At 35.1% G+C, this 12764-nt stretch overlaps 1 protein-coding gene across 1 annotated transcript in view; it reads left to right on the top strand.

Moving 5' to 3' along the window:
* Positions 1-12764, top strand: part of DCAF17 (DDB1 and CUL4 associated factor 17) — an 18971-nt gene extending 6207 nt beyond the window's left edge. The window contains exons 8-15 of the mRNA XM_032114700.1: positions 1682-1789; positions 2299-2404; positions 5849-5991; positions 7396-7505; positions 7950-8037; positions 9524-9607; positions 10992-11147; positions 11900-12764. Of these exons, the coding sequence (XP_031970591.1) occupies positions 1682-1789; positions 2299-2404; positions 5849-5991; positions 7396-7505; positions 7950-8037; positions 9524-9607; positions 10992-11147; positions 11900-12025 (921 nt within the window). The 3' untranslated portion in view covers positions 12026-12764. The remainder of the gene's footprint in view (positions 1-1681; positions 1790-2298; positions 2405-5848; positions 5992-7395; positions 7506-7949; positions 8038-9523; positions 9608-10991; positions 11148-11899) is intronic.

Here is a 12764-nt window from a genome sequence, read left to right as displayed (position 1 = left end):
AGAACAAACAACCTGAGTTCAGTTTCTGACCTGTAAGTAAGCGCATATACTTAGGAAGAAACTTTGAGCCAGATTGCAATTATTACTGTTTGATTTTAAGTCAAGAAAGCTCTGGATACAACTTACACATGAAAGAGTACAAACATGCAAACTCTGTCTTTTAGGTTCTGTGAGGTACAGTGTCTTTTAAGGTCCAGAGCTATAAGCTGGAGTTTTAGCTGGTGCTAGGTTGGGTTGAGGCTATAATTGAAATTGGGCCTGACAAGTGAAGGCATGGGGTTAAACTTTTTCATTTGGGCCCATGAAAGTTTGGGGGTACTGTGTATTGTTCTGTTCAAAATTAGTATTTGGGACTGGAAAAAATGTTACCAGTATCAAAGGTATTCTCAATCTGGTTAGGAATGGCATGCCAAATTCATCATGGTCATAGTAGGCGGAACATCTGAAAGAGCACTTCTTCAGCTGGGTCTGTACCAAGTACTCATCAGAGAAATTGTTAAACTATAATGGAAGGGCAGCATTTTAGATGTGAGAATCACCCAGCAGGAGATGCAACCAGTGAAGGCAATGCCAGACCTGCCGCAGATCGGAGGAATGTGACTGTTAGATTGGAGTTAGGGTGAGTGTTACTGTTTAAGACTGCAGAATGCACCTCATGCATCAGCTTTACTGAGATGGTGTACCACAATAAATTCTGAGTTCAGAGTGGCTGAGGTCTTAAGGATAGAAAGGAGACTTGAGGGTTGGAAGATTATTAGAGTTTGTGTCTGAAAGACACAGAGACCTAAGCTAACAAATGTATTGAGAAAGAGCTGTAAAACGAAGTAAAAGGTGAAGTCTCAGAAGTGAATATATCTTTCATAACTGAACAGATCACAAAATTGTAGGTAGTGTTAAGGTGTAGGTGTCTTACAGTTTCTGGGTTTCTTTATTTTTTATTGGTTTTGAGCCTGTTTTAACTGGTTTAATTGCTTTTTTACATAGTAAGTCAGATTAAAGAAAACTACATTTCCAAGCATATCTATTAAAAAAACCCAATGAACTTCACATGTTGCTATTAATTAAATATGAAGAATTCGTTTGTGAGGTTTGCTCAGTGATGTGTTAAGCAGTAGCACAAATGAATAGTGCATAATTATTAAAAAGGATAAGTCAGCTTCTCATGTATATGTCTAATTTGGATTCAGAGAGAATCCTGTACTCTGTGACAGCTGGATAATGAAGTTTTAGTACAGCTGTACGCAGCCATAGAGTTGTGATTAGACTAGTATTTTACCCTGGTGGTGAAGAAAGAACAGAAGATCTGAAATCAGGACTTTTGGATTGAGTTGCTAGTTTTGCTAACATTCCTGTGGGATGCTGGATAATATAATCTATTCATGTATGATAATAACTGGGTAGCATGATATGAAGATAAACTGAGAATTTATTAGAGCATGAATCTGCTTGCAGAATATGACTAATCTAACCTCAGGTGTTACTGCAGTGCAACGGATTAAAGAAACTCAGCAGAAGAGATGAGTTACAGAAAACTTCATGAATTTAAAGACTGATCGTAGAGATTGGTCAGAATAAAAAAAAATAAAGCAATTGCAAAATCAAGGACATAATGTCAGTTATTTGTGTTTTCTCTCAATTATTTCTTCTCTAATAGAATATTTTTTGCTTTATTTTATTCCAGATTTTTGGTAATAGTGTGACAGATGTTGCTGTTTCTAATGGAATCCTGATTGTAATGTATAGCATGGGTCTGGTCAGGCTCTATAACTTCAAGGCCATTTTGGAACAGGTAATGAAACAAAAGAGTTTTCATACAGTCCATGCTGTTTTTGGGTAAAAAGTCATAAATATTTGTGTATGCTACATAAGTACATGGGGCATGGGTCAAAGGATAGGTTCCTGCCCGAATTTATGGTCAGAAGATACAAATGGATACACTATTAGAAAAATTACTTGCAACAGTTACAGTTGGCAAAACATAAGAGATACAGGGTCAGACAGGCACTTCTGAGGAGTTATGTAAATGTTAGACCAGATGTGCTCCTCTTTACACACGTATACTGTAGTTATAGATGATTGTTAAGGCCAGGAACTGGTGGGCATGGGGAAGTTTGATCTCAAACAGAACTGCAGTGAGACTTGTGAGTTTATATCCTTCCAGTCAAAAATCAAACTAATTCAAAAATAAGACCTCAAGCAGTGTCTAACCAGATAAAGAATGCGGTAGTAATAGAGCAGTAAAACTAAAAAGCAAATAAATATGCATCTGTAAAGCTAAATTGTTCTGTGTTATTTTAGTTCATGGAACAACCATTTGATTTGGGACAAGAATTCAACTGGAATGGTCAGGTGGGAGTTGTAGGAAAGTATCCATTTGGTCTTCCATGTAACATTAAAATAACAGGTAATTATGATCTTTGTATTGGCTTGACTGGTGGCTTTTATGGATTAATTGTGACTTATTTCACACTAAGGAAAAATACTAAAATCACTGTGCTCATGTTGTGCTGTAGCTGTATTTCTGGATTTACATTATAGTAAAATGCGCTTTGCTTTACTTCTAATTACAGTAATAATTATATAAGACACACCAAGAAAACTATTAGAGCAACTAAGCTATCTGAAAAACTTTATAAGCAGTGCATGAAATGGAAACCCCTTTCTTTATTTCTGAGATGCAACTGTTCTTAAGAAACAGGAAGGACTAGGATAGCTGTTAGTAGCACCCAGAAACAGTATATGGTATGTAAGCAGAAGATGTGAGAACATTTACTCCAGCTTGCAGAGGAAATTCAAAGAGACTGAATAAAATTTGTCTGACTTGCATTTTGATATTCTAGGTTGTCAGAAATGTGCCAGTTTCAGTAAAATGAATTCCCGAGAAGAGAACAAATTATTAAAAACAATTCTAATGCCTCAAATCATTAACTTATAAATGTTCTGTGTTACTTAATGACTTCTTTCTCTAAAATGAAACAGTGGCTTCTGTTGGTATACTTGAGATTAGAATTTGGTGCTAAGAATCTTAATGAATGAGCAAAGCCTGAGACTTTCTTCGAAATTTCTTTTCTTACTTTAAAAATACATTCTCACAAGTTCACACTTGAGGCATCTAAAAAAAAAATTTAAAAGGTTGGTTTCACAAATATCAAAGAATGCATGTATTTATTTATTTAATTTAAAATGCTTCTGTATTAAACGTTTTTTACAGGTGATTGTCCACATAAAATATGCTTTTTCTTTTCAGTGTCAGATAACAAGTGACACATCAATCCATATTTATATAAAAATGAGGGAGTACACAAAGATAAAATACAGACTTACATAGTGAAGTTATAATGCAATGTTTTAGCAAAACAAAGTAATAGGCTGCTATATTTGATCTCTCAGGTTCTTTCCCCATTTTTCTCTCCATCTCGATCTGTGAAACCACCATTTAACGTCAGGGACCTGTGGAAAGCCTGCTGTGGGAACTTTAATAGGACGATTTGATCTCATGGCTTATAGATCATTGTAGTTTTTAGTTTTGAGATTTAAAACCGTGGACTGGAGAAAACATTTTTGATCTTTAATCACATTCAGGAATTTGTGGTTAGGAAGTTTTGAACCCATGACATACATTTTTCGTGGTTGCTTTTTGCAAATAGTTGCATTCCTGTGGTTTCCTTCTTGAAAGAATAGTTGCATTTCTGAGTTGTTTTCTTTCAAGAATGAGACGGGCAAATGCTTCAGTGAGCAAGATCCTAACAGTTTCAGAGTGCAGGCTTGTATTTACTATAATTGAACTGTGTAGTTTTCCTTTTTACTTAGTCCTAGCCTCCCTACAGAAATTGCCTGAAGGGATGGCCATTATTACAGTACTGTTTCCATGGTGTGAGGTACCCAAAAGGAAGTGTAGAGAGATCGAAACATACAGGCTACTATGTACTATGCTACAGCTCTTAACTGGTGAGGAATTGATTTTGGTCACAGTGTGTGATTTTCTGAACGGTCCAGAACTTAAAACTGTAGTTTGATTTATTGTTAGATGATATAGTAATTTCAGGAAAAAAGCAAGGAGAAGGATACCTTGTAGAAACCTTTTCCTGTTCTTGTTTCTTTGGTTTTATTTGCATTTAGAACAAACACTTGTTAGTGCTGCCAGGAACAACTTATGATGAGTTTAGATGAGTCTGCAGAGTTTAAAGTAAGTGAACAAAGAAGCTCAATTGGAGATTGAAAACTGGCAAGACTTGAGAAAGGACTTGCAAACAATAAAACAGGAGGTGTTAAGCAACCAGAGCAAGTGACATACAGCAGGAAAGAGGGAGTTGAGGCAGCAGAATCACATTATCACAGTGGTTTAGGTGGCTATGATCTTGCAAATCTTTGCCAAATGAACATAAAAGGAAAGGCGTATTTTATAAGTAGGCTCTACTACTCAGTATTGATATACTATTGAGATACATTTAATTGTATCATTTAGTTCATCTACCAGAATTTTTGAGGGACCTTGATATATATGCTTTATTTAAAAAGTTGTTTGGGTAAAATGTTAGCAAACTTTCTTAAGTCATTTTTCATTTTCTGACTGATTTTAGTATCAGTAGGTCCTTTGCTTATGCTTCCATCTTCAACATTCTCTACATTTCCAGCAGATGCATGAGTTTTTTATAACCTGTAGTTTGTTATATCTTGCACAGAATCACCCATTTCCTATGCGTCACTCCAAAAGGCAAATAGAACATAGTCACTTTCCAGCTTAGGAAAGACTTCATTTCCATTGGCATTGAACTAATTCCATTCAATCTAAATGGCTAAGTAGATGGAAACATGAACAAAGGAAGAGGAGAGAAGCACTCCATAAACATAGTATCTGATGTCATGTGACAGCACCATTGGCAGCTAGGATAATTATCTACACTAAGCAGGATAAGAACAAGTCAAAATTTGGATAAGACGTTTGGGACCCAAAGTCCAAATAAGAACCTTGTTCTCCTTGCACTAGTTCAGTTTGGGTTTTTGTGTTCTGCCTGTCTAAATTCCCCTTGTAACTGCAGATTTTCTCCACATTTTGTCAATTTTTTCCCAGCTTTTCTCTGTTAGAAAGAGCTGATCTTCACTCTAAAGTTGATTCAGTTATAGCAGCTGTAGAAATTGCTTTGATTTACCTAGTTGGCAGAAGTTGTAAAGTTCTGTGCAGTCCATTTCATTCAAAATGCCTCTCATTTAGTAAACAGAAGACTTGTAAGAATGGCCTAGTACATCTCTATAATTTATCCCAACTGAACTGAAAGGAAAACTAGATACCTTTTGCCATTAATTGCAAAAATTTTTATATTTTGATTGATTTTTATGAACTCAGCTACAGATTGCATCCATTGTGGTCCACACTATTTTGTTGTATTACACAAAAGGAAAAAGCAGAATCTGCATATTCTATCCTCCTGCATTTAATTCAGTTGAGATTGCTGCTTGCTGTTTCCAGTTATTTATCACTGTTTTTCCCAAGACAATAGTGACCATTTTGATATGGTCTTCGATCTGTTCATGTGTACATCCTTTCTCACTCAGATAATTTTAATTATTTGCTGTGTCTTTGCTTGTAAATCAAAGGTACTAGAAAAGTAGTTCAGCATCAAGATCTAAGAAGGCAGTAACCCTCCAGAGGGAACAGTGCAGATGTGCACCCGGATGCTAGGTGAGGTAGCATAGCTGGTGCTGGAAAAGAGTTCACAGCCAATGTGTTTCCACCAATCTTCAAAAGTTCTGAAGAATTTGTAGCTTTATTGGAATTTAGAATTGTAAGGATCAATGGAATTATGACTGTTCTGCTACTAATGGTGTTAACATTACCGAATATTTGCAGATACCCCACCTTTGCTATTTGAAGCATCTTCTCTGGAGAATGCATTTCAAATTGGAGGTTACCCTTGGCATTATATCATCACACCTAACAAGAAAAAACATAAAGGAGTCTTCCATATTTGTTCTCTGAAAGACAATGCTTTGGTAATATATTCAGAAAGCAGCTTCTCTGAAATTAATGTGTATTATGTTTGTCTTCATCTCTTATTCTGAGTAGGTAATAATACCTTTGTTTAGCAGTGTAGAGCTTACACAGGGATCACTCCAGTATCAAATTAGCTATCCCATGGAGTCATATGTAAAATAGTTTCTTCTGAATTAGTACTGCTTCTCATATTTCTTTCATTCCAATATAAACAGTAGCGCTGTCAGAGCTACACAGCACTGTATTCATGACTTAAAAGTTAAGTCTCATTACCTGTTTCCTTGGTTACATGGTAACATCCTAACACTTCTGACTAGTCAGCCTACTAAATGCTGACTAAAGAATTATTTTAAATTTTAAGAAATTGCAGAGTAAATGTCCTTGATGTTTGTAGTTTATCTTTGACTTGTACCTTCTCTCTCTCCTTAAAAAGATTTGATTGCTCAGTTTAATCCCTTTTTGTCCCTAGAAAGGTTTTATTACTTAGTTTAATCTGTTCCTAATTATTTTTGTTTATGTACTATTCATCATATGAATACTATTTTGTGTGAGCTCTCCCTCTCAGCTTTTATTTTGAATCTGGAATTGACCTGAAGATCATTCTGTATTTCAAGCAACTTCTAGGTCTGTTCAGAGTTTCTTGACTAAATAAGTCTCATTTGTAAATGTCCTTATCTCTTTTGCTTGCCTGATCAAACCAGTTATTTCCCTCCTGTCTTATTTTCAAAACTGATGTTTCACAACTGTAGCTGAAGATCAATTTTGATTCAAATGGACTTGTAGAATCCTTTCTCATCTGTTTTTTTCTATGTGGGTTCATATATTTGGCAATTTGAATGATCGATGTCAGCTAAATTTAACAACAGAAAGCCACTGCCAAAATCCCGAGATTTTGACTGGCTTGCATTTGATTGCTGAAATCACAAGGTATTCCAGGCTTACATGCTCCACAAATAATTTGCACAAAAGAGGCTAAGCCTGAGGTTTGAAGCTGAAGTAAAACTCCGTGCTAATGTTTGTCACATATGTTGACACGTCCCATGTCTTGGATACTCGAATAGCGGGAATTATTGAAGCGTTTGCACAGTTTCAGTTAAATCTTCATTTTGCTTAGTTTCAGGAGAGATAGGATGATACATAGCTAAGGTACAAGGTTATTGCTTATTGCGTATTAAAAATCTCGAAACTGCTCCACCGAATATCTTGAGAATTGGAACTGAGTCTTTTTATTATTATTGTTGTTGTTTTTATTATTGTTCCACCGCCATCCTTTCTGGTCATGGTTAGGAGCAATACTTAAAAACCTCCAGAGGTATATAGTGAGGAGCTCAGTATTTCCTCTTTAATTAGATCTGTGAGACTTTCAAAATACTAATATTCTAAGCTTTCTTTTTCTTCTTCAGGCAAAAAATGGCATACAGGATATGAAATGCTGTTCACTTGAACCTGACTGGATATATTTCCATCCAGATATGTCAGGTAGAATAATCCACGTGGGACCAAACTTGATAAAGTATGAGCCTTTTTTACTCAAATCTTGTTTTCATTACAGAAGAAGTTGCATAACTGCAATAAATTCAGTACTTTGACAATTTGCAGGACCAAAAACTCATCAGACCATAGAAATTGTAAAATCTATTAATTTGTCAGAATCAAAAGTTCTTCTAGAAACATCTGAAGACTTCTGTGTGATGAATGTGGGCACTAGAGGCCACAGTTTAGATTTTGATATGAAAAATATTCAAGGACCACTGTGTCAAAATTTCACTGGTAAACATAAATTACAAAAATAATTAATTTTCATTTTATTTATTTACAATGTTTTAATATAGATTTTAAAAAATTATATAGAAATGTTGCAGTAAGCAGATTAGAATACATTGACTAAATAAAGTCAGTAAGTCATAAAGTCACCCCAAGACATTTACTTACTTTATAATTTCTGTTTCTTTTGTAGAGTCTTAAAGCTTAAGGAAGTTAAAAATCATGCAGATCAAATGGAGATTGCAGAAGATTTTACAATTGTAGCCAACAGAGAAAACTGTGTGAGTTTAGTGTCTGAGACCACAATGTGTAGTTTTGAGCTATACACAGGGGGTTTGCATATCTGAGTAATCACTGTGTTTGATGGGCTTTATTCAAGGTTTATTGAAAGACATTTCTCTGTCTTCATTGGACTTTAAGCAGTATGAAAAGAATTTTGAAAACAATAACACTTTCAGGATAGATTTCTGAAACCTCCAGTCTTTTCTTTAGTTTTCAGCATTCTTTATGGTGTGCAGTGTAAACATGTATCATGGATATAAAACATACTTAAAAGATGGTGACAGATTTCCTTCAAATGAAGGTGCCACCAAGTGATAATTGTGTGCATCTCTGGTGCTCAGGTAAGTAGAGCATACAAATGCTAGAAATGTTTCAAGTCTCTCATAACTTAGGGGTAAGTCTTCATAAGCCAACAAAGACAATACACTGCTTCCAAAAGTCCATTCCTTTTCCTGGCCATCCACACCTGTCACTCTCTCGTGACAAGTCTGGCATTCATCTAACCCTTGGCACTAAAATAACAGAATAATAACCTGACAGAAAACGTGAGTACTTTCCTGCTTGCTTGTTTTGCTGAACTGGAGCAGAACAGGATTGAATCATCAGTGAATCAGAAGAGTGCAGAAAGGTGGAATCAAGCGTGAGAGGATGTTTAAAACTACTGGTAGAACTGAGCTCTTAAATCACCTCAGTTGTTTCACGAAGTCTTTTACGATACAGAATCACAAAGACAATCTAATGTCAAAAAGGTTAAAGAGCACACATGAAAACAATTCTAGGTAGTGCCTGGAACTGTCATTTTGATTGAGCAGACAAGTTATGTCTTATCTAAAAGCAAATTTTTATAATTTGAATACTGTAAAATGTCTGCGAATCTGTGATACTAATTTTGAAGCTTTTGCAGGAAAAAAGGTTTGTGTATTAAAAATCTACACAAACTCAAGAACAAAACTTGCATTGAATTAAAAAACTAAACACCAAGTCATCTAATAACTTGACATACCGAGTTCTACTGCTGCCTGTGCTGTGCTTATTCCTTTTGACTTCTATTAAGACACTGATAACCTTTTTTTAAAATATTTTCGGTGTTAATGAAGCCCAGTGGAAGCACCCATGGTGGTTTAAGATGCTACTTTCCCCATCTTCTGGAAGTAAGAGTTTAGGAAAAAAATTGGTGGTGATTTAGCAGTCATAATTCTCATTCTAGCATCTTGGTTCTAGTCACTTCTGTTCAAAAAATTATGGTAGCTGAGAACCTTTGCCACCTCTGTGGGACACCTCTAAATATGAGTAAACAGCAATAATATCTCAACTAAAGTCACCAAGTTCATGAACTCCTAAGGAAAACAGCAGCACCAGGGCTATGCATAGCTATTGAGTAAAACAAGGTCAGAAAACAAAATATATGAAACAGATACGTTGTCAAATCAATAGAAACTAAATTGTTCTGAAGTCTAGAGACACTTTTTGTATGTTTCTCCAAAGGTGAACAACACTGTTACTGTAACAGCTTCTGGTCGAGTGGTGAAAAAGCGTTTTACCTCGCTGGATGATGACCCAGAACAAGAGGTAACTGATGTAGTAAGAGCACTTCATGGATTATTTCACTGTTTAGCTAGCCAAAAGCCCTTCTTGTTTCAGGTGCGGTGGGTGTAACCATTAGCTGTGTGTATCTTTGAGTTCTTTATTCTTCTTCTCTTTGTCTTCTTCTAATTGCTTCACATGCTGTTTATCATCTTTTCTCCTTGGTTGACATTTGAGCTTTGAATTTTCTTTTTCTTTCAAGAGCTGATATTATGCCCCATGATACCATAACTCCATGTGCCTTCAGTGGCACAGAAAAGATATGTTAATGTGTCAAACCATTACTCTTTATTTAAATGTCTACTTTGAACGTTCCTTATAAAGCATTTTACGAAATGAAAGGCACTTCTTCTTTTCCTCTGCTTTAGGATCCTCTTGTCTTTTTTATAGTATCTCTAAACTTTCTTTTTCTCTCCCAGTTACTTTGATTGGATTGTAGGATAAGGTATTTAACACTTTTCCTTTAAGTAACTGCTTCTTGAGAATGAAAACACCCCTTGAGTCTTAAAAGGTTATGAAAAACATTTTTTAGCTCTATCTAGAGCTGGATCTGTAATTGACATAAGCACAACAGGTAAAATTCATCAGTTTCTGGCAGTCTCTCCTATTCTTTATTCTAAGGAAATAGATTTTACTATGGTAAAAATACAGCACAGTCCAGTATAACCCATAAGGGTCTGCAGTATATCTCTATTCACTTTTTCTTTTAACCATAATAAAAATAATTGCACACTATTTTTCTTTCCTGCTGTTACACTTTACTTGTGATTCCAGTAAATGTTTTTACATTATGGAAGAAAGACTGGCTTGAATTTAAAGAGCATGTCACAGTGAGATAAAGGCAATTAAGATAGTTCACAATCTTCCCATTTGGGTCTCAGTTCTTCAATGACATATATCTGTGGAGCAAGAGAGAGATCTGAATAGAACATAGAGATATTCAGGTAAATGGAATTACTCTAATGTACCCGTTCACTCAAAACCAATGATGGTTTAAAGCTACACTGTCTCTTAATGACTCTGCTTCAATAAATACATATAAATAAATACATTTCTTCAGCCTCTCCAGAAGTACTTATTTTGTATTTCCTGTATGTTACATATTAAATACATGTACTTGCACATTAGGATTTTTCTGAACATCACTTCTTTTCTCCTACTTAAGGAATTTTGCTGAAATACCCTGACAGCTCATGTTGGGAAAAATGCCTGTTGGGTATCGAGCTCCCAAAGTTTTCTTTCAGAAGATAAGTACTAGAATTTGCCCAATTCTGCTTTCACCTGAAAGAAAAAAGAGCTCTACAATTTAGGTAGAGAGGAATGTGAATTTATGTTTGATTTGTAATCTTGAGGTTTTGTTTTTCCTAAGACATTCAAAATTGTGGACTATGAAGATGAATTGGATTTATTATCCACGGTGGCAGTTACTCAGATAGGAGCTGATGGAAGAGCTCACCTTGACTTTCATTGTAATGAACATGGGATTCTACTTAAGAGTATTCCATTAAAGGAGTCCTGGGATGTGGTGAGGAAAATTCTTGTCTTTTGTTCCCACTGTCTCTTCCCCACACTCATTTACATACCACTTTTCACATTTCAAGCAGATATAGAAGTAGTGTTGCGAAGGGATGAGATTTGTATAAAATAATAATCACAACTCTAAAATTGTAACTGCTCCATCAGACAGTAGTTAATTTACCTGCAAATCTCCTTTATTTGAAATTGTGATTTTTTTTCATTGGTTGATTTGTTTGGGGGTAAGGGTTGTCCTTAATGTATTTCTGAAGTATTTATCAACTTAAATACTCATTCTGTGGCTATTTACATCAGATTAACTTTGCAACTTGTAAATAGTCTCCCTAGTTTAACTTGAACTACTCATGCATTGAATGAAGCATGGACCTCACTATGTATATATTTGGGAAGATGGAATGGGCTGTTCATACAGTCCAAGTTTAGGTGGACATCCAACTAATATGGTCTGAAATTTTCAGCACTTTTGCACCTCTTTTATCATTGACTGCATAGGCAACTTGTGATCTTTAAATCGGATGCTCTGAAATTAGATTCCTGAAATAGGGATGTGAGAAACCTCTCACAGTTCTAAAATTCTGTCCTTTATCTGGAAGAGTAATCTCTGTGTATCCACACAAAATTTCTGCCTGATCATGGAGTTCACTGGTGTTAAATATTTTTTGTTCCTTGCGGAAAATGATATGGATCTTAGCAAGTTGTGGAAATAGAGACTGCAATCCTTTTTTTTTTTTCTCATTTCAGACTTACAGTCATGAAGTTTACTTTGACAAAGACCTCGTATTACATATAGAACAGAAGCCTAACAGGAGATTCAGTTGTCATGTTTATCAAATGGTCTGTAATACTGCAAAAGATGATGATCCTTAATGCTATGAAAAAAAACAGAAAGTGTTTTGAAAAAAAAAGGAGGGAGAACTTTTGTATATATTTAAGCCATAAGCACCAGCTACAGAGACTTTTGGATGCTATTTAATGATACTGCAAAAGATGATGATCCTTAATGCTATGAAGAAAAACAGAAAGTGTTTTGTAAAAAAAGGAGGGAGAACTTTTGTATATATTTAAGCCATAAACACCAGCTACAAACTTTTGGATGCTATTTAAGGACTCCATACATATGAAGTAGTCAACTACTGTTTTTCTTGCTGGATTTAATCTTAACATTTTATACTACTACATAAGGTTTTGTTTCTTTTTTTCTTTGTGACACTGTACACTTGCCTGTAGTTCCTCATGGCTTTTCATGTATTTACCAGTTCATCATTAATGCTAGATGCAGCATTTATTGCTTCTCTTCAGCAATAGGATTGAAATACTGGATATCAAGAAGAAAGATGTGGACTTACTTATTATCTACCATTTGCTGTGATCTGTCTTACATAGTTTTACCTATGCAACTCTAATACAAACTGTTAATTAATCCAAGTATGTAAAACTATCTAGGATAAATTTTGTATGTAGTATGAAAATTGTAGTGTTCCCATTAAACCACTTAGACAAAATCCTTCTCTTGGTTTTGTGTGAGAAATAAAATCACTCAGGTTTTCTGGTTGTGTATGTTTTGGTTTAAAGAGAAATATTAATAAATTATGTATTTTACTGTCTT

This window comes from Corvus moneduloides, chromosome 7 (assembly GCF_009650955.1).
Source record: "Corvus moneduloides isolate bCorMon1 chromosome 7, bCorMon1.pri, whole genome shotgun sequence".
In the NCBI taxonomy this organism is placed as follows: Eukaryota; Metazoa; Chordata; class Aves; order Passeriformes; family Corvidae; genus Corvus; species Corvus moneduloides.
This window is presented reverse-complemented; position numbering and strand designations above follow the sequence as displayed.